Source organism: Aulonocara sp. 'chitande type north' Nkhata Bay, linkage group LG3, assembly GCF_057382095.1.
Source record: "Aulonocara sp. 'chitande type north' Nkhata Bay isolate Kocher_YH1m ecotype deep benthic linkage group LG3, A_spYH_male_GT1.1, whole genome shotgun sequence".
In the NCBI taxonomy this organism is placed as follows: Eukaryota; Metazoa; Chordata; class Actinopteri; order Cichliformes; family Cichlidae; genus Aulonocara; species Aulonocara sp. 'chitande type north' Nkhata Bay.
The window spans coordinates 24,137,614-24,158,582 of NC_141346.1; the positions used below are offsets into that span (position 1 = coordinate 24,137,614).

The 20,969-nt window shown below is 40.3% G+C and overlaps 1 protein-coding gene across 3 annotated transcripts; it reads left to right on the top strand.

The window, feature by feature from the left end:
* Positions 1 to 1,527: 1,527 nt before the first annotated feature.
* On the top strand, positions 1,528 to 20,621 carry LOC147334695 (type-2 ice-structuring protein-like). Of its 3 annotated transcripts, none has more exons than XM_086273844.1 (6): positions 1,528 to 1,645; positions 16,684 to 16,760; positions 19,255 to 19,364; positions 19,454 to 19,582; positions 20,041 to 20,149; positions 20,299 to 20,621. In XM_086273844.1, exons 2-6 carry the CDS (start codon positions 16,700 to 16,702, stop codon positions 20,364 to 20,366), a joined length of 477 nt encoding a protein of 158 aa, XP_086129970.1. In that variant the 5' UTR covers positions 1,528 to 1,645; positions 16,684 to 16,699; the 3' UTR covers positions 20,367 to 20,621. The 3 variants fall into 3 exon arrangements, with proteins under 3 accessions (XP_086129970.1, XP_086129955.1, XP_086129964.1); XM_086273829.1 differs by lacking the exon at positions 1,528 to 1,645 and adding an exon at positions 16,393 to 16,604; XM_086273838.1 differs by lacking the exon at positions 1,528 to 1,645 and adding an exon at positions 16,441 to 16,552.
* Positions 20,622 to 20,969: the final 348 nt, after the last annotated feature.

The window sequence follows — 20,969 nt, forward strand, 5'->3', positions numbered from 1 at the left end:
TACCACATTGAGAGCTATAGTCTTCTCCTCTGAAGTAGAGACAATTTTTCATTCATTTCAGTCATCGTCTTTAGATTATTGTAATGCCCTTTTTACTTGCTTAGACAAATCACCTGTTTCACGTCTCCAAGCAATACAAAATGCTGCGGCCACACTAACTCAACTTGCCCCTTATTTTATTCCCTTTACATTAGCTCCCAGTAGATTTTAGAACTTATTTTAAGATTTTCTAGAGCACTAAATGGTCCAGCTCCAGAATACTTATCTCAACTTCTCGTTAAAGACGCTGCGGCTCCCTGTCTTTACTCACACATTCAAAATCGGTTGGCTCTGTTCGCTCCTGTGACCAGGAGGAACATATGAAGAGAAATATGTTTTACAAAGGCTGAAAATCCATACATTGTGATCTGCAAGTATAAACTAAGCTTTAGAAATGTGTACAATCATTTGTGTGTAACTAATCCACACAGAAAATGTGAAGCAATCTAACCACACGTAAAACTTTCTGGAACATCAAAAATAGTTTCATTTTTTTCTTTTAGTAGATTCACTAGGATCTAAAATTTAATTAAATAAAAATTAATTACATTGAAAAAGCAAATTATTTAGGTTTCACTCCACCTGTGCTTGCTGTAACATCCTGATACTTATTTACTTCTGTATTCGACATTTTATGTTTAAAGAGGACATGCAGTGTTTTTAATATTTTTAAGTTTTTATAAATTTATTTTGATTATTATTTCATTTTATTTTATTACATCAAGGCTAAATAAAACAGCTGTACTCCAAACTTAAAAACCATATAGCACTCAATATTTATATATAAAAAAAAACAGAACAAAAAGAACTTGTGTATTTTTCACAAAAGACTAAAGTATCACATTTAGTTTGTTGTAATCTTAAACTGCGGGTTAGCTGTTCCATGCATTGAATGTTTTTATTGTGGCTACCCAGTGCTTGATTGGAGGTTCTTTGACAACCCAATGTCGTACTTGAAACTGTAAATACTCAGTGAAAAGTAATCAATCTTTAAATCTTGAAGGTTTTTTTATCAGCTCTTCTATTTGAGCCATCCATAATGACCAGTGTTGGGGAGTAACGGAATACATGTACCGCCGTTACGTATTTAAAATACAAAATATGAGTAACTGTATTCCGTTACAGTTACCGTTTAAAAAGGTGGTATTCAGAATACAGTTACTTTGTTGAAATAAATGGATTACACTGCGGTACTTTCCTGTTTCATATTGTCGCGGGTCAGGACTGTTTGGGTTTTGTTTGACAGCTACGTTCTTTTGTTCCAGGCGGCAGCGTTACGGTTGCCATGGTTACAGGGCGACGCTCTCTCTCTCTGCGACTGTGTGTTTCCTGGGTGAGAGAGTGCCTTTTCGTTGTTGTTGTTGTTGTGCTAAGCTAACAGCCAGAATGCTACAAGCATAGCTCTAAAGAATGTAGCCTCATGTGCAGTGTAGTCCGTGTTGCAGGGAGAATGGACTGCCATACACGTTATGTGTCTGTGAGCGCGAGGAGGGAGAAAAAGGGGAGTGGAAAGGTACGAGTTGTCGTCGAGGAAAAACGGGAGCTGGAAGCATGTAAATATAATAATAACCACTGCAGCCAAGAAGAGAGCCTGACGAGCCCAGTTGTAAGTAAGCTATTAAGACTCGACTGTACACCGTGTTCGTGTTTTCCTCCGAAAACAATAAGTTCCGTTGGAGCAGTCTTTCAACGTCTCTCTCTGTCTCTCGCAAGAAAAGTTGACCCACACAACAAAGTAGAGCTATTTTTCGGCTACCAGCCGACAGGGACCCCGCCGTATTAGTCAGAGGTCCCTTTACTACAGTTCGGAGTCGCGGACCTTCAGTAATAGTAATAAATCACACAGCAATAGTACATTCACGTTGTTGTAAAAAGCATGATAATATTGTAGCGGGTCAGGGCTGTTCGGGGTTCTGTTTGTACAGTTATGTTTTGTGTATGTTACCATGGTGACGGGTGACGCCCTCTCGCTGCGACGGTGTGTCCTTCCGGGGTCAGAGGGCGCCCTATGTGTGTTGTGGTTGCCGCGCTGAGCAGTTAGCTAGCGGCAGTGTGTTCTTCTGCAAATGTAATAAACGGCTGTGCTCCCTGGCTAGCTCACGGGAAGCAAGACCAAACGATACCTCCGTCTCCTCCTTGTCTGAACTCGCCACAATATATTAAGTAATCCAAAGTATTCAGAATACGTTACTGTCATTGAGTAACGAAACGGAATACGTTACAGAATACATTTTGGGGCATGTATTCTGTATTCTGTAATGGAATACATTTTAAAAGTAACCTTCCCAACACTGATAATGACCCCAGCAGCCCATTAAAGCTCCACACTCAGTGTGAGCAGATTCAGTTTGCTATCTGTCATAAATAACACCAGGTTACATTATCATTAACTACCCTATCACTTCCCAGTGCTTGAAATTTGTCTTTTTAGAATCTAGTAACTAATTTCTAAACACATTTTGTACAAAGGCTATTTGGGTGCTTTTATCCTAATCTGCAAATGTCAACTATTCCTCATGCATGTGGGGCAACAGCTTTTTATTCTTTATATTAATGTTATAGACCCTTTAAAGAGCCAAATGTGAGAGGTGAAACTGACAGGTTCATTGTATCTCATGCTTTGCGAAGCAATACCAGAATCTGAACACTAGATGTGACTGTTGTTTAAATCACTGATACTGGTTACATTCCAGTCTGAGCATGTCCAGGTACATGTCTGTTAGCAGATGTGTGAGGATGTATTTAGACTCAGCTGCATCATGGGTAAATTGTCTGAAACTTTTCTCTTTTTTTGTATTTGTGGGGCCTTTTCTGTGTTCTTTAGGGGTTTACAGATTGTCAAGTGAGGTGGGAGGGTGCTCTGATGTATGAAGACTTTCTAAATTATTGCTATATTCTGTAAAAAGGTAGAACACTGAGAATAAACAGCAAAAAAGTAAAGTGAAAAGGGTCTCAGTCACAGAGACGTGATGAATCAGAGGTAGACAGTAAAATCGATAGTGGGAATAACATGAACGTTTTTGCAAGACACAACAGGATCCAGAATGGTGAAAGTTATTTCCTGACTTAAAGTTAATTTTAGATTCTGTCAGAGATAATATTAAAAACACTGCAGAGTTTGGACTGGAACACTTTACTGATCAGGAGCTTTTCAGACGTTAACCCTCTGATGCATAGTGGTCACTGGAGTGGACAGCTACTAAAACGTACATATCTCTTTAATGCATTGGTTTCTATGGTGGAACTGCATATTAGCCTCTAGAGTGCTCTCTGCTGCCATGCTCCATTGAGGTCAATTCAGTGTTCAGTTAGTGCAACTGCAAGTAAATTTCCTCTGAATCAAAGATGGCAGACAAACTGTCACCCCTGCCGACCACTGCTGGCATATCCTGTCAATCCTTCTATGCTAAAAGAGCCCAACAGGTAAAAAAAATATGATGATATGCAGTAACATCTAGGGAAGGATATTATCTGTTTGGAATAAGAAATTGTTATGTCTAATATGTAGAAAACTACGATTAACCATGTGTCCACTGTAGTGGACATCATGCATTACCCACTATATTTTTTTAACATAAGTCATAAATTGTCTCACTGTTTTTTGGGACTGTTTTGGTTATAAGTAAGCATATAATTGTTACATTTATAAGCTACTCATTTAAAATGTATATTTCTGTGCAGATCAGCTGTAGTTTGAGTTACTATAATAATTATTTTATCATATTTTGTAGACTTCAAATGCAGCAAAGAATAAGGCAGCGTACAGAATAGTCCAGGAAATTCCATCCAGCTCCAGTGATGATGATTTCATTGATGAGTGCAGTGATGATGAGTTCAGTGATAAGTCCAGTGATGATGAGAGTGGCTGCCAGAGCAGAACAGAGACATAGGAACTACGGACAGCCTAGGTGTGATGAACACAGAAGTGTTTGGAGATGCAGAGACTAAGATGTCAGTTTGTGTTTTCTTCCAGCATGCTACTAAGGGCTTGGTAATACTGTCCTGCATCGTTATAGAACTGTGTAGACTCAAAAATGTTTCTCTTGTTGGCCATATTCAGGTGTAGGATTCACAGCTAGGACTGTTGATTGGTTTTGTTATTTACGTCTAAACATTGGGGCCTTATGAGTTGAAAGTTCCAAAAAAATTGCTGAGATGTTTTTCAAAGGATACAAGCAAACAAGTGTTTGTATATTTACAATAGAACACAAGGTAATTAATTTTTATAGTAAATTCACAGTATTTCATGCTAAGTGCTCAGGCGCATGTAGTCCACTGGAGTGGACAAGTTTATAACTTTATAAAAAAACATATTTTTGGGGAAAAAAGAGTTGAACATTTTTTTTCATGTCCTGAGAAGAATAAAAGCACTTAAGAAAAAAATCTTGACCAAGGCTTTCATAATTCATGCATCAGAGGGTTAAAGCCTCATCGTGAAAGTGAAGAATCAAATTAGTGATGAATGGATTTGAACCAGTTCTAGTTTTGGTCTTGTATGTGTCCTGTTTGTTTGCCCCTATGTCTCTTCTCCAAACTAAGATCACAACTAGAAATACTGAATGAACTCATGAGCATAAGTGAACTAACCAAGGAAATACAAAATACACAGAGAACATAATGAAAAACAAAAGACACAAAACACTGAGTCAGCGACCCAGGTACCCTAACATAAGTATGCAGTCATGCCTCTGTGTATCTTTCTGCGTCTCAGTGTGTATGTTGCCATTTCTTCCTGTTTTACTTTTTAGTCTCCTGTTGGTGTGCGTCATGTTATGTTTTGCTTCTCCCCTTTCTCGTCTGTCGAGTGCGAGCTGTGTTTCTCTCCTGGTCCTCCTTCCATTTTATTTATTGTTTGTGTCCTCCCTCATCTCTCATTGTGTGTTCTGCCTAATTACCTGCCTACCGAACCATTTAGTTTATTGTGTATTCTCATTTTAGTTAGTTTCAGCACATCTGTTATTTGGCAGTAAAGCTGCTTCCTGAGTTTGTTTGCCTCTGTAAGTCTGCTTTTTGGGTCGTCTCCTTATTTCTATTACTGTTACTTTTATCTCTTCTTCTTATTAGCTGTTCTTCAAATATGAGCAATGTTAAGCTGGGTACCCTTAATATTAATCAAGCCAGAGATGTTTCAAAACAAGCCTCTCTTTTCAGCCTGGTGGAACTTGAGAAACTAAACTAACACACATGATAATGCTGCTGACTGGAAGAGGGAGTTTCCTGGAGATATTTTCCTAGTGTCATTGCTGGAATCTGTATTTTATTTTTTAGTGCCTTCTCTCTTCTTTCTGTTGACATTAATGAAATCATTCCTGGTCACTTTTTAAAAATTTGGGTTTGAAAAACTTTCTGTTGTTTTTATAAATGCAGATGCTCAAATCTTGGGCAGAGACTGGCAACTTTAACAGTGAATGATTTTACATGGTGCAGTGGCTGTACATGCTTGTAGCTAAATGGTTTTCATCTTAAAATAAAAGAAATGGAGCTTTCATTGCAGTATGTAAAAAAAATGCTGATCAGAAATCAGAACTCTCATATGCATGATTATCAATATTACTGAATCTAGAAAATGTAATAATATATTATTATATACATAGTATTGCAATTATATCCTGTGTTTTCTAGAAAGAAAAAAAGGAGAACTTATCTGTGGCTCAGATGCGGAGAGAAACATTTATAAGATGCTTATTGGTTCTTTAATTTCTAGAAATGTTTTGTGGCCTTTTGTTACACTACAACATGTTACATGTTAAATTACTGCTTTAGTGAATGCCTGATCTCTCTCTCTAAGTCGACATGGTGGCCAAGCATAAAATGGGATCAACAGAGAATATAGTTGTTAAGGAGTCAAGTCTTTTAACGTCCGAAGACCCAAACTCTTTCATGGCATTTTTAATTTCTCTTTGCTATTTGGGCTGATTGGGACCTGATGAATTTAAAAACAAAGAATGATCTTTTTATCTGATGCAGTTTCTGAGAAAAATGATTTCCACATATGAGGACATTCGCTTAAAATTTCAATAGAACACTGTACTGTTCACAATTCAGCAATAATGTGCAAAACTCTTTATTTGGGGTCTGAACACAGCAGCCTTTTTCCTGAGTACTAAAACAAAATGAGAAACAACAATTGTGCCCCTTTGAGAAATATGGCTTATCTGAAGTGCTGCTAACAGTTACAGGAAGACTAAGTCTGTAACAAAGTAAAAGATTTATGAACAGCACATGAAACATGAAACATTTCATTCCAAAAATGCTACCTCAAACTCTTTTTCCTCCGTGGGGGAAATGTGTGTAAAATTTAGTATCGTGATCTAGACAACCGAAAATGTGATGTCCACATATGTGGACGGCAGGTCCTGCGAGGTTAATGTTAATAAGAAAATGTTATGTAATTTTTATTATTCATTCATTGAAAGTCTTTTAACATTTTCATTTATCTGCTCTTTTAGTGTTTTATCTATTAAGGATAGAAACTCCCTTAGCAGTATTGTTAACACCTGCTCCAAAATCACAGGGGTCAAGCAGAAAGATTTGTGTTCATCCTGGGAAAGCCAGGTGATAAAGAAGACAAAAAAACATTATTATCCATCCTGCTCTCATGTTGCCTTTAACTTAACCTCAGAACATTGTAGAACAAACAGATACGTGAAATTCTTCATTCTCTCAGCTATTAGATCACTTAACGTTGACACAGGTCACATAGATGAATCTTTCAGAGGTTGTTCATTTTTAGACAATTCTCCTGTTATTCTAATTTTTATTTTACTTTTAATGTATTTATTTATTTCCTTATTTTTTTTTAACTCATTGTTTGTAGATCTCTGCCTTGACATGTAAAAGTGTTTGTGATTAGTGGTTGTGTCACGGGGTGCCGAGGCAGGCCGTGTGAGAATATAAACGGACCCAAGATTCAGACTGCTTAAGTTGTGAGCGAGCTTTATTAACAAAAGGGTTACAAACAGGGACGAGGAGGAAGAAAACCAAAACCTAAGAATAAACTAAACTGGGAAAAGCTACGCAAAAACAAACCTGAAACCTTGAGTCGAGAAACGGGGATGCAGGGAGACTACACGAGAACATGGAAGGGAGCAACACAGATGAACCAGCAACGACTAAGACAGAAGACACGACTTAAAAACACTCAGAGAACACAGGGAGATTACACACAGGTGGGGGACACAGCTGGGAGTGATTGACGTGACGAGACTAGGGAGGCGAACTGAAAACACTCACATAAGATGCAGACCTTCACAATAAAACAGGAACTTACACATGCAAGGACACAGACTAAGAAATGCAGACTAGATACAGGAACACACGGGCAGAACAGAGTAAACACTAAACAGAGGAAGAACAGAACCAACAATCACACTAATAGAAAACACAAATCGCTGGGTCAAAAGGACCCAGGACCATGACAGATTGTGGAAGTTTGACTGTCGGAGTTGGTTGTGTGGGTTGCTGCAAACAACATGCCCCTTTTTGGGAATTATAAAGTTAATCTGAAATCTAATTATGTGTGTCATTGCATATCTCAGTGCCACCATGCAATACATACAATATGCTCTAGTGATGTCCAAGAATAATATCATGACACTTAATCTAAGCCTAAGTACATAAATTTGTATCTGGTTAGAAATGTGTAAACAGAGTTAGGTTACATCAAATGTAGATGAAAAGAATTCAAAGTTAAGCTGATGACGCTTAGATTCATTCACTGAATTCCACTTTCATAGTGTTTATTATGAAGACAACATAAATAGTATCATGTCAGGGTAGAGGATTGAACAGGATAACCCATGAAACATCTGTTTACATCTTGTTGAATTCAGTTGTGTAAATCCACATAGAGCAATAAATCTCATAGCCGCAGTATCCAGATCAGCTGATCATAGCCTGTACACACAAAAGAAAATATACTGCAGCTCCTTATAGAAATTGTGATTCTTTTTCCCAAGCTGAGCCACCACGAACAATTTTAGGACTGCTGATTTCTACTTGAACCTCTGAAGGTACTCTTTTTTCTGTTTAGAAGCAAAGTACCTGTGAAATGAATGGACCCACACAGGGTGAGATGTGGTTGACACTTTATTTGATTGCAAGCAATCTTTTCTGGTTTCGCACAATCTTTGTAGCCAGAAGTCAGCTCTCTCCATGGCTTCCTGCACTACACGCTCCCCTCCACAACTGTCTCTTTGTCACTCTAGTTCCTCCCCCTCCACTGCAGCAGGCCAGAGACCACACCCCTGCCACAGTCACCCTCGACAATATTGGAAAATAGAGCTTTTTTTTTTTTTTTTAAATTTTCCTTCTTTTTTTCTCTGCTCATTTTCTACTGCTAACAGTACTGTTCTCCTGGCAACTTCCAAACCCGGATTCGTCTATCCAATTGCCAGACTGAGAAGCATGATTTGTCATTCTAGAGAACACATCTCCACTGCTCTAGAGTCCGGTGGCGGTGTGCTTTACATCAATGCATCTGACTCTTTGTTTTGCATTTGGGGATGCAAGGCTTGGATGCAGCTTTTTCCTTTGTGTGTGGCTTTTTCTTTTTTTGTTTTTTGTTTAGTTTCTCTGAGCAATGCACATTTTGACCTTGGGGAGAGATTTTCTGGGATTTGCACGCCTAGGAAGATTGGCATGTTAAGTGTGTTCCAATTATGAGCAATCCTTCTCACTGTAGAATAATGGACTTCAGGTTGTTTGACCATTTCAAAAATGAATGTCTGCTGCTTAGTAGGTCTGTTTTTATTTTATTTTTTATTTTTATTTTTATCATCAATTAGCCAAGACTCTTGGTTACAGTTTGAAGAAGCAGCAGCATTCAAAGCATATTTTAAAACTGAGGTTCAGACATTATTTCTCAAGAATTATGGTTTGATCTCAAACTCAGCATTTGTAATCGTAAATGTGTCAGCAAATGACTAGTCATTATTATCAGATTTTTTCCACAAAAAAACCCCAACAAGTAACAAAAATAGTATGATGTATATGTTGAAGCAACTTTTAAAATGTTGAACTACTGTTATGAAATTGTATTGCACTGGAGGGTCTTTACTGTATAATGTAAAGTACCTTGAGGTGATTGTTGTTGTTTTTTTGTTGTTTTTTTGTTTTTTGTGTGTCCCGTTTGGATCTTTAGCCATCAGAATTGTTGTCTTAAGGCCAAGAAAGATGCCAAGCGGATTTATTTTACCAAGTGGATCATCATGGCCTTGCCATATTGGTCCATTTGATTGACCTTTATTATAATTATAAATTTATTTTATTTTCAGTTGCTACAAACAGACAGACATGACTGGGGGATAGGACAGGGAGAAAGAATGAAAGAAAGAGAGGGAGAGAAAGAAAACCAAAGGGGAGAAGAGAAAGGGGGGGGGGGGAAGAAAGGAAAAACAAAACACCTGGATCACCTGTATGGAGAAAAAACAACAGAAGAGAAAGCAAACAACAAAGAGCAACATAATAAATAAAAAAAACAGCACCATCACAATAAACTAGCTAGCAGTAGATAACAGTAGATACTAAATAATAAACGATATTGTGCAGCACGCAAGATAGACAGCGCACAATGTGCTTTGAGGCAGCAGCCAAGAAAGCTGTAGTCCGCGTCTGTGAACACCCGTGTGTACACCTGTGTGCATACCTGTGTGGATCAGCATGCTTGCATTCCAAAGGTTTCTCCATGTAACGATCTGCTAGGGAGTGTGGGGGGGCCATAGCCCCGTCCACCAGGGTATGAAGCAGGTATGGAGGAGATCCAGGCCCCAGATATCCAGAGGCCCCAGAGTACAAGGACCCGAGGAGGACCACCAAAGGGGTGGAACCGTGCCACCCTCCTGGGAAGAGCTGAGTAGAGCCCCAAAGGCGAGGACACCCCGCAGCTACGGAGCAGAGGCCGGAGGGGGTTGCAGTGGCGTGCCCGCGGGCTCTGCCGGCAGCCAGCTGTGCCAGAGAGGACCGAGCTTCAGGCCCAGAGGCCAGAGGCCTGAAGCAGCAGCACCACCCAGCCCCACAGAGTCCGGGGCAGCCCACCCGACTCCGCCCCAGAGAAAACTGCACCCACCCCATCATCCAATCATCTCCCAAACTACACAAGACAATAGACACCCAGGTTGACTTCATTCTCCACCTCTCCTATATCTCTCCCCCCACCTGCAGAGTGAGCTCCTGTAGTGAGTGTCACGGTTCTGGGTCCGTCGGACCCAGTAGTTTGAGTTTTATTATGTTTTGGTTTTAGTTTGCATCAGGGATTGTTTTCTTGTTCTCTTGTAGTGTTGATTATGATGATGTTTATTATTTGAGTTTCATGTTTCTGTGGTGTTTAGGATTTGTTCTTCAGTTGTGTCTGCTTAGTATTTGTCTAGCTCCATGTGCCATTTTCTGTCTGTCTCTCTATGTCGAGTTTGTGTCTTAGTGTGATGGTTGCTTGTTCCTGTTTTATTGTGATGGTCTGCGTCTCATGTGAGTGTGTTCAGTTTTACCTTTGTCTCGTCTTGTTGATTATTCCCAGCTGTGTCCACCACCTGTGTGTAATTCCCCTGTGATTCTCTGTGTATTTAAGTCATGTCTGCTGTCATTGTAGTTGCTGGTCCGTCTGTGTTTCCACCCTGCTTCATCTGTGTGTTTCCCTGCAGTCTACCATCATCTGTTTCCGCCCGCTCTCATTCATGTCCAGGTTCGTGTTCTATAGTTAGTTTGTTCCCAGTTTAGTTTAGTCATTGCTCCGTTCGCCGTTTGTCCATTTCCTTTTTGTGTTTAATAAACCACCCTCACACCCATACAAGTGCCTGCGTTTGGATCCTCCTTTATTTTCCACACGGCTCATCTCACTCGCCGTGACAGTACGGACCAGCCTGATATGGATCCAGCGGCATTCACCCCACCCACAGAGCTTCGAAAGCTCATAACGGACTCTGTGTCAAAACTAATCAACCTGTGGCTCAAGCATGAGGGAGAAGCGTTTCTCTACGTTCTGGAAGTCAGGCTGCAACAGCTTATCACGGATTATCCCTGGCTATTGGACTCACTGCATCCTCTGGTACAAAACTTCATTCTCCACGAACTTCACCTCCACCCTCCAGGCGCTGCCGCTACCGCTTCCCAACCCAGCCCGCCGGTGAAGGTTTTGCCCGGCCCGCCGGAGGTTTTGCCCGGCCCGCCGGAGCAGTCGGCAGGGAGGAAGCGACGTTCGCGTCACCGGCGCGGCGCCCCGCAGCCGGACTTCAGGATGTCAAATCGGCCGGCTGTGGTGAGTGAAAGGGACACTTTTGTTGACTCTGTTGCTTCTGTGACTGTTGTTTCTGGGGCATTTTTTCGTGTTTCAACTGAGGATAACAATGATTTTTCATCCATGCCCATAGCATCTAAGACTGCCTGTTCTGAACCCGCGTTCCATGTTTATGACCGTGTCCGTTCCATTGTCCCTTCCTCAATTCCATCCCAGTCAAATGCCAGGCCTGTAACGCCGCTATCAGTTCAGCCAGCCACTCCACCACCTGTTACTACTTCGCTACCTGTAGCTCAGTTACCACCAGTTCAGCAGCCTGCCCACTCATTTACCCAGCCTTTATCCTCACAGCCTCATTACAAGCAGGGAACACACTCCACACAAACTTTTGCTGGTTCATTTAAGCTGGCCATCTCAGAGACAGTTGCTCCCTCTAGGGCCTCCCCAGAGGCTGGGTGTCAGTCACCAGCCAACTCTGGACCCCTAGAGGTCAAGACACCAGCACCAGCAGCCTCACCGGAGAACTCACCTGAACAGTCTCGGCTCTCAGCACCCCCTGAGAGCTCAAGTGAGTTCACCCGTCCGCCTCAGTCCTCTGCTGAGTGTATTGGGGAACACTTCCAGCCCTCTGAGGACTGTATCCCACTGTTGCTGCCTGAGTCTAGCCACGGTGCTGCTCAGTCCCAGCCAGTGTCCACACTGGCAGAGGTCTCCGTACCTGCTGCTTCAGAGACTGCTTTCACTGGAGGGCCCGAGGAGCCCGTCCAGCCTCAAGCCACGTCTGCTGGAGGGCCCGAGGAGCCCGTCCAGCCTCAAGCCACGTCTGCTGGAGGGCCCGTGGAGCCCACCCAGCACATCCTCACATCTGCTGGTGGTCCTGGAGGACCCAGCCAGCACATCTCCACATCACCTCCTGCAGCATCACCGCCGTCAGGTTCCGCAGCCGTCCCGCTGCCGTCTTCATCATCTTCGCCTGGTCCAGCCTCCGTGTCTTCATCATCTTCGCCTGGTCCAGCCTCCGTGTCTTCATCATCTTCGCCTGGTCCAGCCTCCGTGTCTTCATCATCTTCGCCTGGTCCAGTCTCCGTGTCTTCATCATCTTCGCCTGGTCCAGTCTCCGTGTCTTCATCATCTTCGTCTGGTCCAGCCACTGCTTCGTCCTCGTCTGGTCCAGCCACTGCTTCGTCCTCGTCTGGTCCTGCCTCGTCTGGTCCTGTGGTTGCCACGCCGCCGTCGGTGCCAGCTCGACCCGTTCCGCCTCGCCTCTGCCGGCCGTTTTCCGGGCCTCTAAGATGGCGTCATGGCCTTCGGGGACTGCCTCCGGAAGGTGTTCGTCGCCGCCGCTGGCATCGCGGCCGTCCTCCGGACCTGCTCGGTGGCCGCCACTGCCTTCCACGTGGTCGGCCTCCGGAACTGTTTGCCCGCCGTTGCCGTGTGCACGGTCGGCCTCCAGAACTGCATTCGCGCCGCCGTTGCTGTCCGCACGGTCGGCCCCCGGACCTGCTTCCTCGCCGCCGTTGCTGCACGCACGGTCGGCCTCCGGAACTGTTTGCCCGTCGCCACCGTTGCCGTGTGCACAGTCGGCCTCCTGAACTGTTTGCCCGTCGCCGCCGTTGCCGTGTGCACGGTTGGCCTCCTGAACTGTTTGCCCGTCGCCGCCGTTGCCGTGTGCACGGTCGGCCTCCTGAACTGTTTGCCTGTCGCCGCCGTTGCTGTGTGCAGGGTCGGCCCCCTGAACTGTTTCGGCTCTTGTGTTGTCGGCCCCCGGACTTTACTGTGGACTCGTGAATGGTCTTGTTTTGTGTTGGCCTGTTTTTGGTTTATTCTGGTCTCTTGTGCTCCTTGTTGTTTTTGTTTCGGGACCCAAGCCTCCACGCCCGTCCCCTACCCTCCCAGGGGCAGCCAGGCTACCAGGCCAGTAACCAACGTCCGCCAGCACAGACCCTCCCCCATCTCCGCTGTACGCAGCCACAAGGAAAAAACCATCCAAGAGCCCCAGAGCTCCTAACCAGGTCATGGCCACATCCCCCAGGTTAGTCCCGCTAGGGAAACGTCCCTAGGGACTCCCCAGACGCCCTAAGGCCGTCCCTACCCCCATATCAACCACAATAGCGAAGGCAGGACCAAACCATGACCCCCCCACCCCCACTAGGTGATGAAGCCGATCAAAGGAGCCCAAAGGGATTGATCAAATGTGATGGCAGAGGCTGTATCGAGAATAATGTGATCCATTAGATGGTTTCTATATGTATGCATGTATGTATGTATGCATGCATGTATGTATGCATGCATGCATGTATGTATGCATGCATGCATGTATGTATGCATGCATGTATGTATGCATGCATGTATGTATGTATGCATGCATGCATGTATGCATGTATGCATGTATGCATGTATGCATGTATGCATGTATGCATGTATGCATGTATGCATGTATGCATGTATGCATGTATGCATGTATGCATGCATGTATGCATGTATGCATGCATGTATGCATGTATGCATGCATGCATAGCTCTAGCCTCTGCCAGTACTCCTGTCCATGCCCAATCTCCTGGCCCATTTTAACAGACTCTCCATGTCTGCCAGTTAGATGGATTTGTGACAAAGCTTGATTTCATGTTTTCCTTATCCCTGCAAAATGAACTTGTTGTATAGTTGGATACATTGTCAGCCATGTAAGTGGTGGATAAAGGTAGATATGATGCTATCATCAATTAGCCAACAGTTTTGATTATAACTTGAAGAAGAAGCCGATTTCAAAACATCTTTCATAAATGAAGTTCAGACATAGTTTCACAAGCGTTATGGCTTCATCTATGACTGAGCATTTTTAACCACAACTGCTTTGGTAAATGCTTGATCATTATCAGAAATTCTCTTTCTGTCTCTCCCTCTCACACTCTCCAAGCTTTCAGAGGTTTATGGACTGTTGTTAAAAGAAGGCTAGAGTGGTAAACGTGGCACTGTCTAAACGTTTATGAGACATGTTGTTGGAATCAAATTCAAAATGTGCTAATGCATCTCTTAAATGAATGTATTACCCCGTTTCAAACATTTGACATATTAACCCCTCATAATGTAACATACTTGATACATCTGTTTTTGTGACCTCTATATCTTGAGTGTGATAGTTCTATGAGAGAGGCGTTTGTTGTATAAGTGGTTGCTGTATTTATGTATTGTAGTTGTCCCAGAAGCTTGAATATTGGATGAACCTGTGAGGCCAGCTTGTTTTACTATTTTGTAGGTTTCTACCAACACTACTGCTAATATTTCAGTCATCCCTTGCTTTGACTAATTCTTTAGATCTAGTAAAGCAAAATGAAATCTATAAGATTACTATTTACTTATAAATACTCAAATCTTATCCAAATCTTGTCTTACTGTGATGCTTTTTGTATACTTTGAACTGCATACATTAAACTGTTGTAGCTATTTCACACAATAAAGCAAATGATACATACAATCCTATATTTATTAACTACTAGCAGTAATATACAACAGCAGGATCCATGATATTGTGAAAGTTCATTTACACATAAGGAGCAACAGACATCTTTCTGGCCATGACCTCTGTCTTCCTTGGTTTTTCGAGAAAAGGCTTCTGTAAAAACTCCCATATTGCAGTGAATGTAGTAGTTTCATTTCTTTCTTTCATGACAATCAGAGGCATACCCACATAGCAGACAGGTCTGGCCCGGATCTGGTGTCAAGCTGGCACTTCTGATTGACTGGTGTCATGGCAGGGTGTATGTCAACCAGGTGTGGGCCAGGTCTGGCAATGATGACACTATTTATGTTCCCATTTTCCTATTTTAGTTAGAAGACCAAAATGCCATGTTGCAATACTATAGTATACTATAGTAGCCAATGTTTCAAATGCAGGCTTGACAGGTTTGTGAGTGTACACTTTATCCAAACCCTAGTGAGGGTTTACTCATGTTTCCCACCGAGTGACTGTAGCTCAGGAGGTAGAGCAGGTCACCTACTGATCAAAAGGTTAGTGGTTCAATCCTTGGCTCCTCCAGTCTGCATGTCAGGAGTGTGAATGCATATGAATGTAGTTAGGAAGCAGTCAGCTTAAAGAAAGTCTGTGATTGGGTGAATGTGCCATGTTGTAAAGAGCACTTTGAGTAATCCGGGAGAGTAGAAAAGTGATATGTAAGAATCAGTCCATTCACCGTCTGAACAGAGTTTCGTCATGTTACTTTTGCACTATTATGTTCCGGGACATGTTGTTATTACATGACTTGATTAAAGTACACATTAGGCTGAAACCTCTAGCAAACCAGATCTGGGCCACCAAAGAGCCGTCATTCTTTGTGGTATGTGGGCCATGTGTAAGCACATTGTGTCGGCCAGATCCCGGCCATACCACTTTTGCTATGTGGGATAAAGAGTAACGGTGGTGTCAAGTGGTGGCAACACTTTCTTGGCTTTTTTTAACCACGAGTAATATTTTATTATATAATATTAGAATGCTAAACACTGACAGTAACACTAGTTTCAATGTATATTAATCTTCCTGAGCACAGTTTCTCACTTAACACACAAGCTTTGTCAATTGTCCTGTAGTTTTATATCTTTGTTGAGCTTCAGTGAATATGTGATTTTAAGTCAGTAGTTATTATTTTGGTTTTGGTTGGGAAAGAAAGAAGTGTGATGAATGTTTAGCAAATTATGTACGTGTCAGTTTTTTCAGTGTTAGTTCCTGGTTATGCAAATATGTAAATATAAACGGTATTAAAACGCTGGTCTTAGAGAAGTTCAGCACCTCCACACTGGACAGTTGAAGCTACCAGCTGATACTGAAAAGAAATAGGAGAAGATATTTGATGAAAGATTATAAATGTTGTGATTAATGCTTAGTTGTAGCTTCATTTAAAGGAAGAAGAGGTTGTGAATTGGAGCCAACACAGGAAGAGAGATTGAAGCCATATGTGTAGAGGAATGCGGTGACATACGACACTTCCTCTTATTCTTACAGACAAGCTGGTGTTCTCTCTCTCTTTCTCTCCTTTTATGGAATGTCTGCATTTCTATACATACTACCTCCTTTGTCAACAGGCAAGCTAACGGTCTCTTTCTCCTTTTAAGGAAAATTATCAGTTCCATACATGCCACTCCTATTTTTGTGGAGACTTGCTTTAAGTATAAATAAAGGACGTTCTGGATGCCCTGGGCGGTTTTTCTGTGTCTCATCTGTTGTGCACGTCAGTGCAAAGCAGATCGGACTGTTGACTGCCCATGCACATGTAAAAAATAGATATCTGAGTTGTGAGTTTCTTTATCTTCTAAATAATTTTCTCTTCACAATATTCTTCAAAAGGTTTGTGACAGACTCCCAGATTATCTTGTGTCCTTTCTTTAATGAACTGCTAGACATTTTAGATTTTCTTTTTCAACAGAGATACTAACATTACCATGAAGCTGCTGACTGTGGCTGCACTTCTTTGTGCAATGATGGCTCTAACCATGGCTGTTGGTGAGTATTGCAGCATTATCTATCTATCTATCTATCTATCTATCTATCTATCTATCTATCTATCTATCTATCTATCTATCTATCTATCTATCTATCTATCTATCTATCTATCTATCTATCTATCTATCTATCTATCTATCTATCTATCTATCTATCTATCTATCTATCTATCTATCTATCTATCTATCTATCTATCTATCTATCTATCTATCTATCTATCTATCTATCTATCTATCTATCTATCTATCTATCTATCTATCTATCTATCTATCTATCTATCTATCTATCTATCTATCTATCTATCTATCTATCTATCTATCTATCTATCTATCTATCTATCTATCTATCTATCTATCTATCTATCTATCTATCTATCTATCTATCTATCTATCTATCTATCTATCTATCTATCTATCTATCTATCTATCTATCTATCTATCTATCTATCTATCTATCTATCTATCTATCTATCTATCTATCTATCTATCTATCTATCTATCTATCTATCTATCTATCTATCTATCTATCTATCTATCTATCTATCTATCTATCTATCTATCTATCTATCTATCTATCTATCTATCTATCTATCTATCTATCTATCTATCTATCTATCTATCTATCTATCTATCTATCTATCTATCTATCTATCTATCTATCTATCTATCTATCTATCTATCTATCTATCTATCTATCTATCTATCTATCTATCTATCTATCTATCTATCTATCTATCTATCTATCTATCTATCTATCTATCTATCTATCTATCTATCTATCTATCTATCTATCTATCTATCTATCTATCTATCTATCTATCTATCTATCTATCTATCTATCTATCTATCTATCTATCTATCTATCTATCTATCTATCTATCTATCTATCTATCTATCTATCTATCTATCTATCTATCTATCTATCTATCTATCTATCTATCTATCTATCTATCTATCTATCTATCTATCTATCTATCTATCTATCTATCTATCTATCTATCTATCTATCTATCTATCTATCTATCTATCTATCTATCTATCTATCTATCTATCTATCTATCTATCTATCTATCTATCTATCTATCTATCTATCTATCTATCTATCTATCTATCTATCTATCTATCTATCTATCTATCTATCTATCTATCTATCTATCTATCTATCTATCTATCTATCTATCTATCTATCTATCTATCTATCTATCTATCTATCTATCTATCTATCTATCTATCTATCTATCTATCTATCTATCTATCTATCTATCTATCTATCTATCTATCTATCTATCTATCTATCTATCTATCTATCTATCTATCTATCTATCTATCTATCTATCTATCTATCTATCTATCTATCTATCTATCTATCTATCTATCTATCTATCTATCTATCTATCTATCTATCTATCTATCTATCTATCTATCTATCTATCTATCTATCTATCTATCTATCTATCTATCTATCTATCTATCTATCTATCTATCTATCTATCTATCTATCTATCTATCTATCTATCTATCTATCTATCTATCTATCTATCTATCTATCTATCTATCTATCTATCTATCTATCTATCTATCTATCTATCTATCTATCTATCTATCTATCTATCTATCTATCTATCTATCTATCTATCTATCTATCTATCTATCTATCTATCTATCTATCTATCTATCTATCTATCTATCTATCTATCTATCTATCTATCTATCTATCTATCTATCTATCTATCTATCTATCTATCTATCTATCTATCTATCTATCTATCTATCTATCTATCTATCTATCTATCTATCTATCTATCTATCTATCTATCTATCTATCTATCTATCTATCTATCTATCTATCTATCTATCTATCTATCTATCTATCTATCTATCTATCTATGACTTGTTTCTGACTGATTTTACAGTTATTATTGACAGTTTGTGTTTTGAATTTTTTTTCCTTTCTTGCTACCCACCTTTGTTTAACCACTGTTTGACTTCCTGTTTTATTTCACATTCCTTTCTGCTTTTGGTTGTTTGTTAAAGCACTTTGTAAACTTTTTTAGGGTAACACACACACACACATGAATATGTATATGTGTATATATTTATGTATATATGCATATATATCGCCTCTGTCAGTGCGCCCCAGGGTGGCTGTGGCTACAATGTAGCTTGCCATCACCAATGTGTGTGTGAATGTGTGGATGACTGGTTGTGTAAAGCGCTTTGGGGTCCTTAGGGACTAGTAAAGCGTTATACAAATACGGGTCATTTACCATTTTTATATATATATATATATATATATATATATATATATATATATATATATATATATATAGCAAGATGCTAGCAGGCAAGGCATACATGGAACGTGTGTATGTGAATCACTTAACAAATATTTCACTGTCTACTTGCATGACTTGTCAGTGATTGTTTATATCATGATTAAAAAATACAAAATCTGTCAACCAGAGATACATGTACAACTATTCATTTGCTCCCAGCCAACAGTCACCTGGTCAAGAGGTCCAATGGTTGTCCTTATGGTTGGACTCGCCACAGTGATCGCTGCTTCTACTACGTTCCAACAACCATGAGTTGGGCAAGAGCTGAGGTGAGTTTCTTTTTCTTTTCTGATTAAACCACTTTTAACTGTTACTAATTACATTAAAAATTTCTGCTCTCTGTCACTCTCCACTGAAGAGAAACTGCTTGTCCATGGGGGCAAACCTTGCATCAGTGCGCAGCAGCAGTGAGTACCAGATAATTCAGGGACTGACTGCCCATCATGGCTACCCCCAAACTTGGATTGGAGGAACTGATGCACCCCAGGTATTTTGTTTATTATTAGACAGTATTTGTTAGGTGTCTAATAAATTCAGTCAGAACCACTGTAGTCAAAATTATTTTTAAATTTCCACCTGCAGTGATTTATATCCAATGGTATGGCATGGCTATGAAGGTACCTGGTCTTTTCTGTGCACATGTTGGAAGCCTAAGTCAGGGGAAGGAGCTAGAAGACAAAACACAACAGGCATAAATGATAACCTATACACTATGTCAAAATTATATGAACGGCAGACCTGGGGTTTAATTGGATTTAAATATGGGTTGTAGACAATAGTGAAACTACCATTAGGCTAAAGGAGCTTAAAGAGCATGCCCAGTGTGAGAATTTCCAGTTTTTACATAGAAGGTTGCGTGCTCAAAGTCAGATGATCTGCTAGAACTGTGGCTATGCTTAACATTTTCGCCGCCCTGAACTAATGTGTTCAATTTCTGTCTTCTAGGAGGGTATTTGGTTGTGGAGTGATGGCACCAGTTTTCACTATTCACTCTGGTGCCCAGGAGAGCCCAATAATGATCGCAATCAGCACTGTATTGAGATGAATTATGGAGGTAATTTAGAAAACAATAATTAACATGATTGCTCAATGTGTTTGAAAGGTTTATGTGATCTAAGATAGAAGCCATAAAGGCTAATTAACTAGAGTTTAGGTTTTTGACTTTTTTAACATTTTACTGACTTCTACTTGTGAACCTTTCAGGTTCCAAGTGCTGGGATGATCTGTGGTGTGATGCTCATTTGCCATCTGTCTGCGCCAAGAAAGTCTAATGTTTCTTGGACTGACACTGATGTATGATGGTGTTTGTGTTTTGCTAGCTCTTACTTTATTTTATTTTGCAGCATTATATTTTTCCTCTCTACAGCACCCAAAGAAAATCAACAATCAACTCAAGTTGGGCTGTCATTAAGGCCTTGTGACTTTAGTGGGAGCAGACTTGTTACGAAAGGATTGATTTTACATTTTTCTTCTGCAAAGAAAACTGTTCTGTTCTTTCTTTAACATTAAAGCGTCAAGCAAGCATATCTCTGTGTTATGTCTTTTGTTTTGAGGTGTATATACATATTTACCAGATACATATATTAATATTTGTCTACTCTTTTATACATGTGTTAGTTCAATTACCAACTTTTTAAAAACTCATCACACATTCAGCAAACCTGGGGAAAAAAGTGCTAAGATTTGTTATACAAGTTTGCATTACCCATTTATCCTGCAAGCCCATAGATTTATATATGTGTCTCCATAAGTTGATTCTGTTCATCTGGACGTTGCTAGTGGAGTCAACACCAGAAAACTGGAAGAAAATAGACCAACACCTATACCACCACAGGCAGGCACTGTTGGGAGGCAAGTTACAGGGAGGAGTGCCC

Bases quoted from the DNA above. Each gene is read 5' to 3' on its own strand.
- LOC147334695 (XM_086273829.1), top strand. From the start codon at position 16,393: ATGCCACTCCTATTTTTGTGGAGACTTGCTTTAAGTATAAATAAAGGA. The intron at 16,761-19,254 runs GTGAGTATTGCA...ATTTGCTCCCAG, and splicing joins GGCTCTAACCATGGCTGTTG to CCAACAGTCACCTGGTCAAG. The intron at 19,583-20,040 runs GTATTTTGTTTA...TCTGTCTTCTAG, and splicing joins GAGGAACTGATGCACCCCAG to GAGGGTATTTGGTTGTGGAG.